Source organism: Cavia porcellus, unplaced genomic scaffold (assembly GCF_034190915.1).
Source record: "Cavia porcellus strain 051 isolate PalLab524CR breed Dunkin Hartley unplaced genomic scaffold, mCavPor4.1 scaffold_5, whole genome shotgun sequence".
NCBI lineage: Eukaryota > Metazoa > Chordata > Mammalia > Rodentia > Caviidae > Cavia > Cavia porcellus.
In genome coordinates, this window is record NW_026947488.1 from 48,963,921 (window position 1) to 48,985,000 (window position 21,080).

Genomic DNA, 21,080 nt, shown 5'->3' on the forward strand with positions numbered 1-21,080 from the left:
GCACAGACAGCATGAGAACAGACTGCTCTTGGGCTCAGGGTATACAAGTACAGGTCATTAGGCCCCTGACGTCCCTCAGGGCAGTGCAGGGAAAAGCTGCCTGCAGCCCACTCCTGATGTCACCAAGGGCTTTAGTTCTTACCCTTGCAGAGCCCAGAGGTAGAGTTAGAAGTAGAGTTCCTGTGCCTACCCCATCTAGCAAAGGCCACCTAAAAAGGACCCATGAGGCCAATCCTATTGTCCCAATGCATCTCTGATATAAGTGTAGCTAGTCATCCCACGCTTGGAGGTGAAGGGAACATCCCCCCGACTATTCTTTACTGCTGCCCCAGTGATCATGCCTCCCCCCAACAGGTCCCCAGTGCACACAATGAAGTGAGGGGCAAACAGAAGATGGGGGAGGCGGTAGGGTCTGGGTTTACCTCTAGATAAGGGCTCTAGCTCTCAGCATTTAATACTGACAGCAACAACGAAGGGTATACCCAAGACTCATCCTAAGATTTACACAGGGGGCCAGGGATTTAGCTCATCGGTCTAAGTGCCTGCCTGGCAAACTCGAGGTCATGTGTGGGATCCTCAGCACCAAAAATACATAAAGAAGTAACTTCACATTGGTGATATCTGGCTCATGTCCTAAAACAAAACAAAAACTTGTAAGATTTGCATAGATAAATTTATTTAATCTTCATGACAATACTAGGAGATAATCTCTCCCATTTAACAGATGAGAAAAGTGAGGCACACTGTGGTTAATACCTTGCCAGAGATCACAGAGCTAGTGAGAGGCACAGCAAGGATGCAGGCCAAGCTGTCTCCCTGAAAAATGTACCTGTATCACAGTGCACTCAGCTTCTCAAACCCAGACACAGTCAGAGGGAGTTGGGGGGCCATGCTCAGTGTCAAGCCTCCAAGCCAGGCCCTGACCAAACACCTGCATGCTTCAATCTCAGAAGAGCCACCAAAGGAAGAGCTGGAGGCTCGGTCCACAAGGGGCAATAAGACCGGAGAGATTGAGTGTCTGCCTCGCCACACAGCCCAGAAAGGGTGGACCTGAAGTTTAAACCTCGCCAGAGCTCTGCCCACTTGGTATTTCTACCCTAAACACATACAGGAAGCAAAAGAGAATGGTGCCCAGGAGAGGGATAGAGAGAAGGAGGCAGGCAGTGAAGTGCTGGAGAGGCTCTGGAGGTCCTCTTTGGGTCTGGCAGCTGCCCTGGGTTCCAAGTCCACAAGAACCTTAGTACCTCCCTCCAGGGTTGGCTGGCAGTGGAGCAGGACCAGAGGGGCAGGGGACCCAAAGCAGCTGGCTCCCTAGAGATCTGCCACCTGGGGGCTCCCCAGCTCCACTGCCACAGCCTCAGCCTGCGATGCTGGGGACAGCAGCAAGGTCTCTTGGGGTCCCCAGTCAGTACACTTGCAAGTGAGCCTTGGGGGCCTGCACAGGATGAGAGGGAACAGCCAACCCTAACTGCTGTCCAGAAGCCCCTGCTCATCTGCAGGCTTAGGCAAACAGGGGAGAGGCCTTGTCAGGTAAAATTCAGGGCACATGGGTGATAACCCTTATTCACCCCATGAGTGAGGGGTGAAGCTCTAGGGACCTTTAAGAGCTTCAGAGCAAACAGAGAGCACAAGCTAGGATGGCAAGGCTGCCCCGAGGGTTTGGTGAAGCCAGGCACAGCCTCCCACCAGCCTGCAGCGCCTGCGCTCCCTTCTGACCCAGCCCTGTCAGCCTGGAGAAAGTGCACGGTGACATGGGTGCATGGGGAGGCACAGGTGCATGGTGCACCGAGGCTTCACTGGAGTGGGCGCCGCCGGTACAGTACTGCCAGAAGCACAGCCAGGAGTATCCCTGCTCCAAGCCAGGACACTGACCAGCTGGTGCTGATCTGCTCCACCTCTTCCTGGGGTTGCAAGACAGTGTGCGGCCCAGAGTTGCCAGCCATGACGCTGACGCTGGGGTCCTCAGCCACATGGATCCTAAAGGATGTGTACTCGTTCTCCTCTGGGCCATGGTTGGGTTCCAAAGCCAGGGAACTACTGGAGCTGATGGCAAGGTCTGCAGAACAGATGGAGCACTGGTTGTCCTGGGATTCCAGTTCGCCAGGCTTGCTCATTTCCAGTGGACCCTGTAGGCTTGCGGAGCTGCTGTTTGGCCAGGGTGAGCCACCTCCAACAGTGGCCATGAGCGCTGGAGCCTCTGGGGTCTCCTGAGAGATAAAAGAGAGGACTGCAAGGGGCTGCAGAAGGCAGGGAGACAAGCCAGGCTGGGTTGGCCCCATCCTAGGTCAGGACAAGAAGCAGCAGTTTGACTTCTCAGATCCTACCCCATAATGCCCAAGACTATCCCCTTGGGGATTCAACCCACTGTGACGACTCTGGAAGAGGGGCCTACCACCAACAGCCCTTTCCCCCTCACTGGCCTGGTGTGGACCCATCATGTAGGGACATTTGGCCTGGGCCTGAGAGCCATGGAAGAGCCACAGGCATCCCAGGACCTGTGGACTTGGTTCCTCCAGGCAGACACCAATGGTCTGTGACGTTGGAAGGGGCAGCTGTGGGGGCTCCAGGTTGACTGGCCTGGGACTGCTGCCTACAGAGCCTGGACATGGAGGGGCAGGCCAGACATCCTGGTGGTGAAAAACAAGGCATCAAGCAAACAATCCTCACTGCTTCCCCATCCAAAGCAGAGGTGCTAAGCTTTAATGGGGGCTGCAGGTTCCAAAGCGTTAACGCAGATGGCCACGGAGGTGGTTCTATGCCTCGCCCTCCTGAGAGTCCACACTGAGGATCACCCATGACAGCTGTTCCTCCCAGAGGGCATGATATGGGGTCTGGATGGGCCTGGATCTCAGATATCCCTGAAGAGGCCATGGATTTGCCAAGGCAGGGAACGGGTTGAAAACTGAAAAGGTTTTAAGGGTTGTACACAAAAGGCAAACTCTCCAGAGGAAAGAGACATGAGTCACTGCTAGGAAAGGCAAGGACTCACCTTGTTTCTGCTGCTGTTCCTCATGGATGGTGCAGTGTTGGCCAGTGGCTTGGTGGACACCAAGGTGGCGGGCACTTTGGATGGCACTACGCCAGCACGTGTTACATTGACTGGCAGTTTGGATGGTGCTGGACTGGTAAGCATATTAGCACCAGGGAGCTTTGTGCTGGTGGGCCCCTTGGAAGGCACAGTGCTGACAGGTGCTGGGCTGGCAGGCACTTTGGAGGTCACAGTGCTCTCGGGCTTCAGGATAGGGGGAGAAGGCACTGAGCTGGTAGTTACAGAATTGGCGGGTACCTCGGAGGGTACCTTGCTGGGGCAGATGGAGGCCATGGCCTGGTTACCAGCACCGCCTGCAGAAGGCAAACTGGTGGAAGAGGGGGAGGAGGAGAAGGTGGGACCGACAGAGGTGGCTGAAACTGCAGGTCCAGGCAAGCGGCTAGCCCTGGGCGTGGAGCGGGCCAGGGGCTGGAAGGAGACAGTTGGAGACACTGGCCCTCGGGGTGACGTGGAGCTGGAGAGTGGGCCTGCAGGTGTGAAAGACAAAAATACAGCTCCAAAGGACTATTGCTCTCAGAGCCAGAGAAGGGTCCCATTGCCCCAGGTTACCCCGCCCCTACTGTAGCCAAACCTTCCAAGTTTTCTGCCCACAGAGGAAACTAGTCTGTGCTGCAGCCCTGAAGATTCCATTCTCTGTCCTTGGCCTGTAGCCTCAAGTCTGTCCTGTCACAAGAGTGAAAAAACGCCCTGCCTCTAACTACAGCTTGGTCTTTATTATATACTCTGCCTCCTCTTTCCTCTCCTCCCTGGGACACACCATCAGCTCCTATTTCTGCCTTTTCCACTTTTCCTTTAGCCTGGTAGAATCCTGCATGTACCCCTCACAGCAGTCCGCCTGCCTCCTGGAGCAGGAGCAATCCTGGATCAGAGCAAGGGACAACAAGGTGACTTAAGCATAGCCACTCACACCGATCAAGTGGCACCCAAGGCTGGCCAGCCCCAGCGGGTAAGGGCAGAGCCATCCCTGGGAGGAAGTCTGACCTGGGAAAGCATAGAGTGGCAGGTGGTGACAGTATGAAAAGGTGGTGGTATCAGGATTCTTCATGCAATGTATGTACACGCAAGGTTCCAAGGCTGACAAAGGTCAAGAGAGAGGTCTGATTCCCTCCCCTAAATCTCTTTTTTTTTTTTTTTTTTTTTTTTTTATTTAAAGAAAAGGAAACGAAAAAAAAAAAATATAAAAAAAAATACATGGAGATTAAAGAATAAAAGGGTAGAAAAATAATACTAAATTACAGACAAACAAAAGGTAATAAATTGCCAGTTGATAAGTTACAAATTGTCTTCTTCGAAATGGCTGTTTAGGTTATAGAATTAAAGTATTTAGAATGACATTCAAAAAAGTGACCCTACAAACCATTCTGCTCTATGGCCGAACAAAAGCTCCGTAATATGATTATCAGTCCCACCTATTTGTTTTACATCTCTAAGAGGATAAGGTTAACCATATCAAAACAGAACAGAACATTTAAAAAAAAAATAAAAAACTATTTAAAGAAATACAGATTTCAAAGCAAGTCCACTGGAGATCTACCTTATCTAACTGTCTCTAGCTTCTTACAGATAGTTGTCCCTAACTTCACCCACTTTCTATACTTATTGCATATTATAGAACTAATCAAATCATTACAGGATGATGGAGTCTTTTTAGGTCCTCAAGTTCCAAATTAGGGAAGACATTTCCAACTACCATCGCATCTCTCATTCTCTTTGTGATAGCCGTCCCCATCTCTGCATATGCTGAAGTTGAGCTGAAGAAACCAGTCCAGAGTCATTTTAATCAGCAAGCAATAGGTTGCTAGAATTTATATTATAATGCTACAAAATAAGCCTCGGGTTTTTCAGGTCTCTTCCTCAGAGTATTTGTTCCTATCCTCTCTGTATTATAGGGAAAACCAATTCATAACAAGACAGCGAAACAATTTCCTAGATAAACATGCAATGGATAAGACTTACAAAACTATAATATAAATGATCTTCCGTAGCTACTATGTTTTCTCTTGTTATTTTCAATAGATTTGTCAACAACACTGGCTTATTATAGTTAAATATACTATCACCTATTTTTATAAAAACTTATCTTTGACTGCATTGTAGTATTTGAGAACTGTTACTGATTCATACCAGTATGGATATCCTTTACATCCTGTCATGCTCAGAGTAGTTTCCTCTACTTTTAGGGTTGATTCTAACACGCATACGGATTTCAAATAGGATCAGTCAAGGCCAACCAATAGTCTTATGATTCAGATACAATTAAGATCAGTCATAGTAAGACAATGTAAGTAATACAGGGTTTCAGCTTAAGTCAATAGGAAAGTAAGGATGGTTACCATGGTATAACCTGCTATTTTTGGTTCTAGAGGTCTGTGTCTTCAAATCTGATATGAGTAGACAGACCAGAACAAATTTAATTCAATCTAAATATGGCACTAGGACTACTGTGTCTTTTAAATCGTTATACACCATTAGCAATGACCTCTGCTTTTTTTTTTTTTTTTTTTTTTAAATATAGTTTCAGAGCTGTCTCTACCAAAGACTAGCTTACCGTCTCTGCCTCATGTCTGCTACTCCACTTTTCTGCTATAATTTGTCCACCTTATTCCCTCATTCCATGGTCTGCCCCGTACACTGAGGCCTCTCTGCCACTGTAGCTGTAATCCTGATATTTCTTCCTCTCTTTCTCTGTAATGTCCTTCAGCGCTCTCTGTAGGGTTGGATTGGTGGCCACGAACTCCCACAGTTCCTCCTTGTCTTGAAAGTATCTTATTTCTTCATTAATTTTTAGAGAGAGTTTTGATGGATATATGAGCTTAGGTTGCATATTTTTTTCCTTCAGGACTTGGAATATTTCTCCCCACTCCCTTCTTGACTTAAGAGTTTGTGTTGATAAGTCTGCCGTTATTTTGATAGATTTCCCGTTATAGGTAACCTGCATCTTTTCTCTGGCTACTTTTAATATTCTGTTTTTTTGGTGGATTTCTGGGATCTCGATTATTATATGCCTAGGCGTAGATCTGTTTTGGTTGTAGGTAGCTGGCGTTCTGTATGCTTCTTTTATCTGGATATCATTTCTTTTTGCTATACATGGGAAATTTTGCTTTAATATCTCTGTGAATATTTTTTGTATTTCATTTTTGGATGTTCCTGCTTCCTCACTCACATTCTTTATTCTTAGGTTATGCATCTTTTTATCATCTTCCAGTTTTAGAATTGCTTCTTTCTGGTTCCTTGTTATTTTTAAGAGGCTTTTTCTTTCACGTTCATAAGCCCTAAATCTCTCTTCAAGTTTCAGAAGGTTGTCTTTAGTTTCTGTCAAGGCATTTTGCCAATATTCAATGGAGTTTTTAATTTCCTGATTTTCTCTTTGGATCTGTTTCATGTATTCTAAGTTATGCTTAAATTCTTCAGATGCTTCTCTTTCTTTTCTGATTTCCTCAGTTCTTCCATCTGTGTTCTCTTGGGCAGGGCTTGTCATTTCTTTAATTAATCTCTTTATATCTTGCCTCACTTGGATCAGGAGTACATCTTTAAATTCCTCTATGAGATCATGTAAATACTTTTTAATTTCGGCTGATGCTGAGTCGAGCAATGGATGGTTACTGTGCTTGTTCTCTTCAGTGTTTAGTTCTCTTGGGTTTAATTTCTCCTGTTGAACAGCTGGAGATTTTTTTTTTTATTTTTATCTCTTGTCATGTTTCTGGTTTCTTTCAGACTGTCCTGGAGTTCTCTGGCCCTCTCCGAATTGCTTAGGGCCTTTCAGAAGCGTGCCGGCTTGAGTTTTTGCTGTCCTCCCCAATTTGCTGTTATCTGGGGTAGGCTGGGATGCAGGGGCGGTACAGTCTAGTCTCTAGCCTCTGTGTCAGTTAGTTCATAAATTAGGCTGTACTTTCTGGTTGTCACTGAGTTGTGACCATTCTGCATCCGCCCATTGGGCCCCAAGCAGAGGCCTGATCTAGCCCCAACAGCTCCTGCCAGTTCTCCCTGAATCAGAAGCAGCTGGGTAATGGCACAGGATTCTGCCCAGGTCCCAGCCGTTCTCTTCCAAACCTCTCTGTGATAGGAGCTCTAGAAAAGCAGATCTGCCCAAAACCAAGATGGCTCCCACTAAGTTCTCCGTGCGGAGCTGAAGCCAGCAAGCAATCAGACTCTGCCAGGACTCAAGATGTCTCCCACCAGCCCTCCCTACAGGGGGTCCTGGTGATGTCACCAAGCTGCGATTTCTGCCGCCAGGCTAATATGTCTGCACCAGATTCTGTGTTATTGATTTCCCCGTGGTGGCGGGCCAGCTGTTCTCTGGCCAAACCCAGCCGCCGCGGGGTTTTCTATACTCACCAGAGTCCGGTGCAAGTCCCCGCTCCGGGACCGCCACACACCAAGCTGTCCACTTTTCCCCACCTCGCGGCTCAGCGCTGACTGGTCAGATTTCTGTGCACCGTTTAGATTCGAAACGCCAGAGCTCTGTACATCTGCTCTGGTGCAGCGGTGCAGAACTGGCTGCTGCCTGGAGTCTCGATCTGGGTCTCAGTTTCCGCAGTCCCCAAAAGCAACTCAGCTTTTCGTGTTGGGTCCACGAGTCTGTTCGTTGATTTAAGGGCGCGGGATTTGCAGCCTCCGGTCTCAGCACGACTTTAAATCCTCCAGCTGTACTGTCTTGGTTGATAAGAATCGCTATGGATTTGTCTGGTCCTCTCCATGCTGTCTTTTTTTTTTAGCTTTGAGTTTGAATTCTCTGGAGAGATTCTTCGCTCGATCCCCTAGCACGCCGCCATTTTCTCTCTCCCCTCCCCTAAATCTCACACCTCAGCATCTCATGGGACCTGCACCCAGAACCTCAGCTTCTCCTGGCCTTTAACAGGCTAGCGCCAGTGTCAGGTGAAATACCAGCACAGCCAATGCCAACCTGGCAGGTCCGCGTGGGCAACTATGAATCCCTAAGGGAGCACCGAGGTGGAGGGGAGGAGCCAGGCCGCTGGCTGATAAAGGCCACACTTCCTCTGGATGATGAGGCATTTCAGTGATCTGCTGGGAACTAGAGACCTCGCTGGGGCAGGGTAAGGCTCCCCTGCCAACAGCTGGCCCTGCTCTGTACTATCCTTCCCTGTCCCCAGGCCCTTGCTGATCCCTACAGGGTCCCTTTGGTAGAGTGCACAAACAGCCCTAATTCTCTTCCCCACCCACACAGCAGTGTACGGAAACATGCATCATGGTGTGACTTTACAGGTCCTCCTGTCTAAGGATGAAGTTGGCTTCCCTACTCCTTAAATCTAAACTGGCTTTGTTTATTTGTTTTGTTTTTTGACTCAAGGTCTTGCTATGTAGTTCAAGCTGGCCTGGAACTCACTATGTAATCCAAACTAGCCTCAAACTTACGGCAATTTTCCTGCCTTAGCCTTCAAGTGCTGGGATGTGAGCATGTGTCACCACACCTAGCCAGTCTGGCCTTATAATTTGCTTTGGCCTACCAAACAGTGCAGGAGGGACACTGCCAGTTTTGAGTCAGTGCCCCCTTCACACACACACATGCACACACACACACTCTGAGCTCTGCCCAGCTGCCTTGACATACACTAAAGAATGAGAGACTGGACTGGTGGCACACGTGTGTAATCCCAGGAGGCTGAGGCAAGAGCATTGCATATCCAAGCCCAGCCTGGGAAATTTAGGAAATTCTGCCTCAAAATAAAATTTTATAAAAGAGTAGGATGCTCAGTGCTCCCTGGGTTCAATCGGCACCATAAAAACAAAGACAAGGAAGGAAGGAAGGAAGGAAGGAAGGGAAAGGAGAGGAGAGGAAAGAAGAGGAGATGGAGGAAGGGAAGAGAAGAGAGGAGAGGGGGACAGATGGGAAGGGAAGAGAGGGGAGGAGCCTATATAGACGTGAACAACAGTGCCCTAGTCAATGGGCAAAAGCAGAGCATAGGTAAACACTGGAGAGTACATGTGAGGGAACTCAGCTGAATCATAAATGCCCAGGGGCTGCGGATTTAGCTTAGCAGCATAAGTGCCTGCCTGGCAAGCACAAGGTCGTGAGTTCCATCCCCAGTATTAAAAAAAAAAATCAGAAGTGCCCAGCTGGATCAGCCATGTGCTACTTAATGGTTATATTTTAAACTGTTAAAAAATATTTTTAGGGCTAGGGATATAGCTTAGCACATCACCTGCCTGGCAAGCCTGAGGTCCTGAGTTCAATTACCAGTACCAAAAATACTGGGAATTGTGGGGTGTTTGTTATATAGCAAAGGCTAACTACTAGTATATCCATAAGCGATAGGCTGCTCCCTGAAGTAATACCATTTATTCCCCACCACCACCCGCCTCCTGCCCAAGGAGCCCATAGAAAAACTCTGACCTTAGTGCTCACCTGGGAGGCCCTATATGCCATGCTGCATGCATACCTGCCCCATGGGTGCTGCCCAGTTCTGGGTCCTGCTCCTGATGCCCGCTGGAAGTCAGAGGGCTGAGGGCTGGTAGGCTAGAGGAGGGCTCCAAGGCTCCACTCGGCCTCTTCGGAATGGTCCCCAAACTGGGTGTCCGTGGAGCCTGCTCTGAACTCTGCAAGAGGGAAAGTGTGAAGGAGACAGCTGCACCCCACAAACTGGCAAAGATGTTCACAGCTGATGTTCACAGGGCATCTCCTTCAGGCCACACATACCCTTAAGCCCAAGAACCGAGAGAGCCTGCCTTCTGGTCATTGCCCCACCTTCTGTCCACAAAAAACATGGCCAGGTTGCTGGTAGTTGGGGTGTAGTTCAGTGGTAGAGCGCTTGCCTAGTGTACAGGAGGCCCTGGGTTCCATCCCCAGCCCTCAAAAATACAAACCACTCTCTCTGTGGCCACTGTACAGAGCCCAGACCCCATGGTTTCCAGTCCATAGCTCAGGGCTTTCTGGACACCCCATGGCCCACTCATAACATCTCAGCAGAGACAGTCATTTTTACTCACCCCCACCATCTACCCATGGCCCCCACTCCCTCCCCAGGTTCCTCTACCAGCTCAGTGCCTCACATGACAACTGACAAGACTGCGATCACACGACCTTCCAGCTGATGATGGCAGAGTCTGGAAGCCTGTGGGACCCATCCCCATTGAGGGAGTGCTAGGGTTCTTTGCAGGGATTTGGCATGGCTTATAGAAGCAGACAGAGCTTCTGGAAGGTTGGTGGACAGAAGCTGGCATACAGGAACATAAAAGCAGGGGGGCCCGAGTTACTGTGAGAACATACCTCTCTGGGGGACATTGGCGGCTGGGTGTCCTGGACAGGCCGGGGGTAACTTGGCTCCTCTCGGTAGCCATTGTGGGGAGCGCTGTGGGTTGTACCAGACACATGGGCTGCTGGAACCTCAGCCGGAACTTCTGGCACCTCCACTGGGCCTGGGGTCTGGGGTGGAGCTCCTAGAGCACAGAACACAGTGATGTCCTAGTGACAGAAAAGGCCTGGACTCTCCGGAGGCCCAAGTCCCCACTATAGCTCCAAAACTGACCTGATGTGGGATCCACCCATGGCAAGCACCCATGGAGAAGGGACGGGAGTGGGACGGACACAAGCCACAGAGGACAAGAGAGGTGGCAAAGCAGGGAAGGCAGGAGGTGGGGCTCACAGTCTTCTTAGCACAGGGGCCTCCTCATGGCTGTCGACCTTCACTGGCCCCTGTCACCACCTACCCCTGGCCTTACCATAGCCATCTGCATTGAGGAGGACACTGTTACTCTCCACAAATGTAAGGACCAGTTAAGAAAAAAAGGAGCAGGAAAAATAGAAAAAAGCAAACACAGGGTGTTGCCAAGCTGCAGGTCTGACCATAGCCCCAGGGGCTGCCTCGAATCTGAACTATAAATAGGGCTGGCTTGATCTCTCTTCCCACGTCCCTTCCTTAGACCCCATCCTATCAAATCCCCTTGGGCACTGGGACTGGTGGGGGCACTGAATGGAGGAGTAAGGAATAACCGGGCACCATGGGAAAAGGGGGAGACCAGAATGTCTCAGGAAAACAAAAGAAAAGAAGACAGATGGAGAGAGGAAGGGTGAAGAATGGGTGGGGGAGAAGGGATGGGAGTGGAAACAAGGAGAAATGGGTGGCAAGAAGCGCAGATAAGAGGAAATTCCACGTGCTCACTGGCTGGTGCCACCCACGGTGTCTTTCCACCGCAGCCACCAGGGACAGACACTGCTGTTAGCCCTGGTTGACACTGGGGCTCTGGAAATCTAAGTGACTTGGCCAAAGTCTTGCACTCCTGTGTGTCCATTACTGAGAGCAATGGGAGATAGGATGACGTGAAGGACAGGAGGAGAAGGAGAGAGGAGAGCTAGAAGCCGACAGGAGTCCTGGAGAGGGCAGGGCAGGCGGCTCACCAGCAGGCTGGGCGTTCTGGTAGACCCGAGTCACTTGATCGGCGAGCTCAAGCAGCTCACAGCACTTCAGCGCCTCGATGAAGGCCTCCACCCAGCCCGTCCGCCGCCGGAGGGTATTGAATAAGTCCCACAGTGTGTCCCTATTCCCTAGGCGTGTGTAGGTGGCTCGCAGTCGATCCTGGAAGACAGCACAGCCACCCTGCTCAAGCCAGGTAGTGTCAACTCCAGCCCCTTCCCCACCCTCGACGGGGCCACTGCAGGGGGTGGGGCACCAAGAAAGCTGCAAGAGGCAGCTACTTGAAGCCACAGACAGGACCAAGACAAGGCCAGGGTTAGCAACCAGGCACAGAGTGATGAAGAGCAATCAGCAACCACCAAAACGACTACCAAGAAATAGCTGTACCTGTGTCCTGGGCTATTTGTTACAACTTCTCCTCATTTAATGTTGTGGTATAACTATTTTTCTGATGAGGAAACTGAGGCTTAGCAGAAGCAAAGTACCAAAGACCCTGTTGCAGTGGGGCAGGAACTCCAACCCAGTTAAACTAAGAAAAACCCTGGGGTTATTTATTTATTTTGTCTCTGAAACAGGGGCTGACTATGCACTTCAGGTTGGCCTTGAACTCACTTTGTAGCTCAGGCTGGCCTCAAATTCACAGAGATCCTCGTGGCTCAGCTTGCCAAGGGAGTGCACACCTTGCCTAGCTGAAGCCTTGAGTTAAGACAGCCTCGAAAGCACAGAGAAAGGTTTGGATGAGCAGAGAAGGAATGTTGTGTAATGACCAGCACAGCAAAGGGGGCAAAGAAGAAAAGAGAGGCAGCCAAGAAGGAGAAACAAGGAGGACAAGAGCACCGGGGAGAGTCCGGAAGATGGCAGCAGCTGTGGTTTTTATAGTGACCTGAATTCTCGCATGAACACACACAGCTGATGCTGGGGGTGTGGCTCAGTGGTAGAGTGTCTGTCCCGTGTGTGTGAGGCCCTGGGCTGGATCCCAGCACACCACACACACACACACACATATGTACACATGCACGTAAAGACAGCCAAACAGCAGGAATGAAAAGCCACAGACAATGTTTACTACAAACCACATGGCAAGGTATCCCCACAGCCCCCCAAACCATGTAGGCACCAGACCACCACGATACCAGCATCTATATGTGGGAACACACACTGGAAACAAAGCACTCCAGAGACACCCGAAAACTGGGCTCTTTTGGGTCCCTCAAGGGGCCCAGAGGTACCTACCACTGGCACACAGGTGTCCCATGGGCTGAGAGCTGCTGAAACTGGGAGGGGCTTTGCCACTTGGTGTGCCCAAGAGGCTGGCAGTGCATTCTGGCGCCTACGAGTTGTCAAGGTTGAGTCCCAGAGCTCCCTGCCAGGAGAGGGTCCCCTTACAAATGGAATCAAAACTGAGCAGGATCAGAGAGATAAGGGAAAATAGAAGCTTCCTGGAACTAAGCAGTAAGTAAATGAATCAAGAGCTGGGAATTCACAGGACTCCAGAGTGCCACGTTTGTCAGCACTATACAAAAACAACACAAGAGGGAGTCGGTGAGGCTAGAAAAAATACCCAGAACCATGCTTGACCTAAAAGATACAAAAGCAGCAAGGACAAGAAGACAAGAGGAAGGAGAGGAAGGAGCTGGCCCTGGCTTGCTTAAACAACTAGTTGGAGCTGAGGTTAGAATTCCACAACCTTAAACCCAGACCAGTGACAGCTGTTACTTTCCTCGCTCACCTGGTCATTAGGTGTCAGGCAGGGCAGGTAGGGAAGAATCTCCAGAACATCAACAGGCCAAAAATCACTGTGATGGTGACGGATAAACTTGTAAGTCTTCTCCTCTGCGGAGGTCATGGCTGCTCGGTTTCGGAACAGAGGGCTCTAGCTCTGTGTAGGGCGATGGCCTGAGAGAGAGGTGGAAAGACTGGAAGAAAAGAGATCACACAGGGCCACAGTGTCAGGAGTAGCATTGAATGAAGGGCAATATTTTCTCAAATTTTTAGAATTTTTGCTTTTTTTCTTTAATCTTTAATTTCTTTAAACATCCTATGCTGTCTGATCCCAGAAGCCTTCAAAAAATTGGTTTAAAAATGAACTGATGAGGCCGGGGAATTAGCTCAGTGGCATAAGCGCCTGCTTTGCAAGTGGCGCGGTCGTGAGTTCAATCCCTGGTACCAAAAAAACAAAACAAAACAAAAAAAAAAACCAAACTGATGACCAGAAAGCACCAAATGTAGAAGATCTAGGGTCCACTTCTCTGTGCAGGTTGCTAGGGTTGTGAAGGTCTGTGTATGCCCCTCAGACCTGTGGGGTAAGCCTGGGCCTCCAGCTGCTGTGCCCAAGACAGCACAGTTCCCCTCCCTGCCCAAGGCAGGCAGGAAGTCAAGATGTCAATCCGGCTGCCTAGAGATGCTGGCTCTCTTGGGGTACACTGAAAGGAAAATGGCTTGGGATCATCCTGATCTGAAGATGAAGGTGAGGTACCAAGAAATGAAGAGGCTTGCTAGCTACTGGAAGAGCAAAGAACTGAAGTCTCTGGGGTTTTTTTGTCTTTTTTCTTTTTATCGGTAGCAGGGATTGAACTCATGACTGCCTGCTTGCAAGGCAGGCAGTTTATGCCGCCAAGCTAAATCTCCAGCCCCGAACTGTAGGGCCACCAGCAAGCCTGTTAAGTGTATATTCTTATGCTAAGAGAACTAATAGGCTTACCCAGGGATGGTCTTTTCCAGGCTTTTCTTAAAATGGCTTGTTTTGACAATACAGTAGTTCAGACATAAAAACTTGATAATCAAGTCCTTCAAATACAAGCATTGTTTACAAAGCACTTAGTACATTTTGCAATTATGTTGCTGTTTGCTTGTTTCTCATCCCCCCCCCCCCCACAATGAGACAGAGAGCAAGACAGAAAGGTCTATCCTATTGTGCAATGTATAGTCTGTGGGATGCGACAGAGCAGTAAACATAGACCTAAAGAAGAATTTCAGGAAGGAATACAGGTTATAACAAAAATAGAGCTATAACAAAAGATTTAGCTCAGCGGCATAAGCACCTGCCTTGCAAGCAGGCGGTCGTGAGTTCGATCCCCGGTACCGATAAAAAGGAAAAAGACAAAAAAAAAAATTAAAAAAAAAAAAGTGGAGGGGATCTGAGACCTAACGATCTCCCCAGCAGCTGTGAGGACTATGGAGGAGCAGGGGTGAGAGCAGGGAGATGGAGACCTGAGGAGTATGGTCAGTTGACCATGGACAATGCACTGTGATTCTGTGGAGGTTTATGGAGATCTTGTCCTTCACTTAGGAAGGAAGCAGGAGAGTCAGGTGAGGTTGTCTGCTGCAGCCCACCCTCAGCCCTCAAGGCACAGTGGGAATGACAGGTCATGTGGCCCCACCAAAAAGAAAGGAAGCCCACATCTGTTCACTTTTATTGATGGCTCCTCTAAGATTATTTCACTTAATCCTTGGGACAGCTCCAAAAGAGAGGGAGTAATACTAAGTTACACACCTGGTCCGGATCCATGCAGGACCCAAGATTTGTTGCCTCCTGAAAGATGGGCATACACCTCATAAGGCATAAAGGGCCCTTCAGCAAGTGAGAGCTACATAGTCCCCTGCCTTTAAGTCCTGGGAGGGTCCAGGTCACCGTGGGAGTGGGGATTGTCGCTGAGGGTGCACCCAGGAGGATGCAAAATTTATTCTCTTCTCTTGTCAGTAATGCAGATCATCTCGGGCAGTGCTGACAGCATTACCCCGTGTCCACTAACGTTAGTCTCAGTTCCCTGGTCGCTTGACTGTCTTCCAAGATGTTTTAGTTTTATAGCATTCATACAAAGAACGTTGTTCTTGCTTTGTTTCATTTCCATCCGTTCCCTGGCACCTCTTTCCGATCTCACAAAAAGGGAAAGTTGCGATGCAGCCAAGTTTTCGACCTGACAGCTCAGAGAATCTCCGAGGACGTCGCGGAAAGAACACCTACCCACCCGAAGGACACGCCTCGAAGCCTCAGATCGGGTTCCTGGGTGGGCCCCGGGCAGGCTGTTCTGAGCAGTTGTCACCGCCGAGAATGGTCACTACCCGGGGTAGGAAGCGGCCCTGACTCCCACCGCGGCAGCCACAGGTCGGCGCACTCGCCTGAGGGTCACCCCAGGGCCGCAGACGACGCAAGCTCAGTCTGCCTCCTTCTGGCCCAACTTTTCCTCCGACCTCGAGCAGGCACCCAGGGCCACATTTCCCGTCCCTCTGAACGCTGGACGCGACGGTCAGAGCCCGCAGTGTCCCCAGCCTGGTTGTCCCTGAGTCCTGCGGGCCCTGTCACCTCCAGGCCCGCAGCGCGCCTCAAACCCCAAGCCCCCGGCAGGCTCCGAGTCCTCCTCGGCTCCGGCCGCTACAGCCCACCTCATCGAGGGCGTCGGTGCATGCAGAGCCCCGGAGACCGAGTGTCCGAGCATCGACCTTACCTAAGGCAGCCACGACCTGGTGACCAGAGGACAGCAGCAGCCTGCGTCGAACCCTCCCAGGGCTGAGGGGCGGGACGAGGCCTGGCCCGCGCAGTCATTGGCCGGATGGTGGGGCGGGACTTCGTAGGCGCGCGTGAATGGCTATGCGGGGGGCGGGTCCCCGGCGGTGGCGGGAGGGCCTGGAAGCCCCCGGATGGGCGGTGCTGCATGAGGGATACATTGTTTTCTGTCTTTTTCCTTTAGTGCTAGTGCCTGCGGAAGCTAGCGTCCAACCTGAAACCGGTAGACTTCCGGGCCAGGCACAAAGTGCTCAGTAGACGTCGGGCGACATGCGAAGGTCGCCGAGGCGTGAGTGCCTGGCAACTCATGCGCTGGGCCCCAGAGAGCAGGAGAGATCGGAGGACACCAAGATTTCCAGAGCTGGGTGTAGTGTGTGCGGTGTGGAAGAGGCCTTTTCCTCCTAAGGTCCTGGGGCCTCTGCAGTGATTGCCATCTGCCAAGTCCTCCTCTGCCCAAGCAGAGGACACTTCCTGGGGCATAGTTCAGTGCCGCTGAGCCACGGCCGCAGCCCTAGTCTTCCTGTTTTAAAGAGAGATTTAAGGGAGTTCTTACCAAAGTAAACACACCGTAACCCTAAGAACCAGTCAGCTTCACTGGTGGATATACATGTGCCCAGAAGCACACACACTAGATAAGGTGCGTGCTGATTTTATTGATAAAAGGCAAACTCCAGAAACAGTTCAGATGTCCATCAGCAGGATGCATGAAGAGACAAACTGGTGAACTTGCAAAAATGAATGATATGTAGCAATAAGAACAAACTTGATACACACAGCATACATCGTGGATGGCTCTCCACATGGGTGATTTGGCTTCCTGAAAGATTAATGGTGCTTAATGGTGTTCATCTAATGGACCCAAATATGAGAGACTACATGTCCAGTTCTGATTAAGTCTCGATAACAGGTAAAACTAACGTATACAAATAGAAATCTTAAGGGAGCAACACATCAGCTGTGGGTGGAAATGTTCTACAAATCGATGTGAGTCAGGGGTACATATCATAGGTAAAAATGCATCAATTGATATACATAGAGTTATTACACTTTATTGCAATTTTTAAAAAAGGAGAATATAAAAGATTGACCCAAGATCACATACAAGATCACAAACCTGATTCCAAAACCAGTGTTTCCAAACTCAATCACTGGGAGATGGAGTTTGGAACACTTGTGTGAGATTTTATTACTGTACTCAGTGGCCCTGTAGATATATCACAACCTTTGGCATTTACAAGGTGTGTTAAATCACATCCCAACATTAAGAAAGCCAGCTGTTCCTTGTTCATGGAAGACAGATGAATGTTGATTAGTTGAAGACTTAATCCTGCCTGCAACTTGCCTTGACTCCAGGGGCCTCATATCTTATTATTACAGGGAGATCATTATTGAGAATGTGGACGTCAGCTTCCAAATTGTCACCTCTGTCTTTGGTGGACCTTGAAGGGGACTAAAGCAATCCAGTTTCCTGACCAAGATGGCTCCCTGTCCCATCAACAACTTTTAAAAATCTAGACAAAGAGGGGCACAAATTCATTGCTTGTGTTTTTCTTATCTAAAACTCCTAACCTAAAGCTTGTCATGAGGAGACAAATAAGAGCCACTTGCCAACTCTTGTACAGTATAATAGCTACTAGCCACATATAGCTACTTTATTTTTATTTATTTATTTATTTTTGGTCTTTTTTGTTTTTATCAGTACCAGGGATCAAACTCACGACTGCCTGCTTGCAAGGCAGGTGCTTATGCCACTGAGCTAAATCCCCAGCCCCACTACTTTAATTGAAAATTAAATGAAATTTAAAAGCCAGTTCCTGTGCTCCATTAGCCACATTTCAAATGTTAAATTCAATATCTGGCTAATGGCTATTACATTGGAATTGGACAGCACTTCAATCATCTTAGAAAGTCATCTTCTGCTGGTCAGTGCTGCTTTACAGAATAACTCTTCAAAAATGTCCAGGTCAGGCTGGGGATTTAGCTCAGTGGCATAAGCACCTGCCTTGCAAGCAGGCGGTCATAAGTTCGATCCCTGGTACCGATAAAAAAAAAAAAATGTCCAGGTCATAAATGACTAGAAAAGACTGGAAGCCAGGCATGATGACCTCCACCTGTAGTCCCAGCACTCAGAGGCTGAGGCACAAATTCAAGGCCAGCTTGGGCTACATAGTGAGCCCAAGGCCAACCTGAATTGCAGAGCAATGCTCTATCTCAAAAAAGGAGTAACAGCAACAAAAAGACCGGAGGACTGTGGTAGAATCAAGCAAGCCAAAGTGTTACCACAACCAAATGAAATGTGAGATCCTGAAACAAAAAAGACATTAGTGGGACAAATGATGAAATTTAAGTAAGGCTTTTAGATTAGTTAATGATATCAGTGTTAGGGTTCTGTTTTAGTTGTACCACAGTTATGTAAGACACATATGTATTATTTTTGCAGTTGTGTCGTAAGTATGAAATTATTTCAAAATTCTAAAATAAAATAAATCTTTGTGAGGTTGTATTTCCAGCACTAGGGCTAGAACCCAGACTCATTCATGCTGGACAGGCACTCTACCACCTGAGTGACACTCAATCTTTAATTTTTTTTTTTTTTTTGTCTTTTTCTTATACCAGGGATTGAACTCACGGCTGCCTGCTTGCAAAGCAGGTGCTTATGCCACTGAGCTAAATCCCCAGCCCCAACACTCAATCTTTTGACTCTCTCTTTTACCGTTTATTGAATCCTGCCCTACTTCATGGGTGCAATTCACAATTCATTGATCATTGTGCATTTATTAGTGGAAGTGAAGCCTTGGGGCTCCCCTCCCAAGTTAAAGCTCATGCTAGGCATGCATGCCCAGCTCACACAGGATGACTCAGCAGCCACCAGCTCACGTTTCCCCCAGAGGGCAGAAGTCAGAGCCAAAGATAGAGCCAGAGGGCCCCAAAAAGAGTCATGTTCTCACAGCTGAGTCCTTTGGGGCATTGTCCCCAACTGAAAAAAAGCACACCATTATGACTGCATTTTAAATAATTGTTTTAGAATTATTTTTTTATTTTTGTTAGTACTATTTGTAGCACATAATGATTGCCTTCATCCTGGAGAGTTGGTACATGTATATAACACATTGGATTTTTCACAATTAAATGGTTATTCTTAAACTATTTTTATTGTCAATTTATTTCCTGTATATGTTATGTGCATGTGTATATATTTATATTTTTATACAGCATGTGTGAAAAAAACCAGTCTGTACTAACAATGCTACTACCGTCCTGGGGTGACTGGAGATGGCTCTCTGGTGCCCTTTGTTCTAGTGTTTTCTTTTTCCACAGTACACAGATTCAGTCTTTTCCTTGACCAGCAGTGGGCCATAACAGATCTGCGGGCTCAGGAGCTGGCTTTACTCACCTCAGCTCACAGCTCTTCCTCTCTGGTGTTTAGGGCCAGCATGGACTCCTCCTCTTCTGGCTTTGAGACAGTATATTGCTGGTGGCCTTCCACTCAGAGGCTGCCACTTTGCCCTTTCTTCTTGAGAACCACTGATAGGCTGCTTGGCAACAGATGGTCACCAGGGATTTGCAGGGACAGCAAGGAAATGGACCCCTCATTGGGTTATGTCTTCAAATCAGATGTCAAGAGTTGCTAAAAGTCACAGTGCAGGGGACTTCTAGCAGGCCACAGCCTTCCAGGGTCAAAGCTTCTGGCCCCCCGGAAGTATCTGCTTGATCTGAGTCTCTCCTGCTGTCTCCATCTAGAGCCCCTCCCTCCATGTCAGAGATTCAGTGCTAAAACAAATCACTCCTGGAATTTTATGCTTGAAAAGATTTGATTTCTGGAAGCATGGCATACCTTCCGGGAAGTAGCATCTTTTTTTTTTTTTTTTTTTTTTTTGTCTTTTTGAGACAGGGTCTCTATGCAGTTCAGGCTGGCCTTAAACTCACTTTGTAGCCCAGGCTGGTCTTGAACTTGCAACGATCCTCCTGCCTCAGCCTCCCGAGTGCTGGGATTACAGGCGTGAGGCACCACACCTGGCTGGAAGTAGCATCTTAACTATAGAACTTAACTTTTATCCAACTAAATACCTGATTAGCTAGCACCCAGATAAAAATGGAGAGTATTTCCATTTCCTCAGAAAGTTCCCTCTAGTCCTGTATGCACCTTTACTGCTCTCTGATTCTATCATAATTTAGCTTTTTCCTGTTACTAATTTGGTACACAGAAAGGAAAGAGTATATATGGGTTTGTGTCTGACACTTTCCAGTCAATGTAATTTTTATATCCATCTACATTGCTGCATGTGTCAGAGATGAGTTCTCTTTCCGATGGGTATGATAACACCCACTTGTAATCCTAGCACACTGGGAAGTTGAGGCAGAAGATAAAAAGTTTGAGCCAAGCCAGGCACACACCTGTAATCTCAGCACTTGGGAGGCTGAGGCAGGAGGATGGCTGTGAGTTTGAGATCAGCCTAGAATATATAGTGAGTTCAAGGTCAGCCTGGATTACATAGCAAGACCCTGTCTCAAAAGAAAAGAAAAGAACCCCAAAAATCTGAGTCTCGCTTAGGTGATATAGCAATTATCAAGACCCTGCCTCAAAATATAAATAAAATACAAAGAAGTACTGGGGAAACAATCCCTAGAATCAAAAAATTTTTTCCTTCATTGCTGAGTAGTATTCCAATATATAAATATGCCACAATTTGCTCATTTATTTCATTTTATTTATTTATTTTGACTTTTTGAGGCAGGGTCTCATATGTAGTACAGGCTAGTCTTGAACTCACTATATAGCCCAGGCTGGCCTCGAACTTACAGACATCCTCCTGCCTCATCCTCCTGAATGCTGGGGTTACACGCATGTATCACCATACCTGGCTCACTCTATTTTTTTTTTTTTGTCTTTTTCACTTTTATCAATACTGGGGATTGAACTCACGACCGCCTGCTTGCAAGGCAGGTGCTTATGCCACTGAGCTAAATCCCCAGCCCCTGGCTCACTCTATTTTTAATGGAACTTTTGGTCATTTCCAGGTTGGGCTCATAGGAACAGAGCTGCTTTGAGCATTCATGTGTAAGTTTCTTTTCATTTCTCTTGAGTAAATTGCTGGCTAATGGGGATGCTATGTTCAGCTTTATCAGAAGCTTCCAGGGAGTTATGCAAAGTGGCGAT

General features: G+C 48.4%; 1 protein-coding gene across 3 annotated transcripts; it reads right to left on the reverse strand.

Moving 5' to 3' along the window:
- Window positions 1-651: 651 nt before the first annotated feature.
- Window positions 652-16,022, reverse strand: Mavs (mitochondrial antiviral signaling protein). Of its 3 annotated transcripts, none has more exons than XM_003476409.5 (7): window positions 15,864-16,022; window positions 13,148-13,334; window positions 11,403-11,580; window positions 10,275-10,444; window positions 9,448-9,604; window positions 2,990-3,516; window positions 652-2,207 (listed from the first exon to the last, which is right to left on the reverse strand). In XM_003476409.5, exons 2-7 carry the CDS (start codon window positions 13,262-13,264, stop codon window positions 1,794-1,796), a joined length of 1,563 nt encoding a protein of 520 aa, XP_003476457.1. In that variant the 5' UTR covers window positions 13,265-13,334; window positions 15,864-16,022; the 3' UTR covers window positions 652-1,793. The 3 variants fall into 3 exon arrangements, with proteins under 3 accessions (XP_003476457.1, XP_005006655.1, XP_063104818.1); XM_005006598.4 differs by lacking the exon at window positions 15,864-16,022 and adding an exon at window positions 14,912-15,843; XM_063248748.1 differs by lacking the exon at window positions 15,864-16,022 and adding an exon at window positions 12,652-12,781 and having other exon boundaries at window positions 13,148-13,324.
- Window positions 16,023-21,080: the final 5,058 nt, after the last annotated feature.

Bases quoted from the DNA above. Each gene is read 5' to 3' on its own strand.
- Mavs (XM_063248748.1), bottom strand. The intron at 9,605-10,274 runs GTATGTTCTCAC...TCCCTCTTGCAG, and splicing joins CGCCAATGTCCCCCAGAGAG to AGTTCAGAGCAGGCTCCACG. The intron at 2,208-2,989 runs GTGAGTCCTTGC...TTTATCTCTCAG, and splicing joins GGAACAGCAGCAGAAACAAG to GAGACCCCAGAGGCTCCAGC.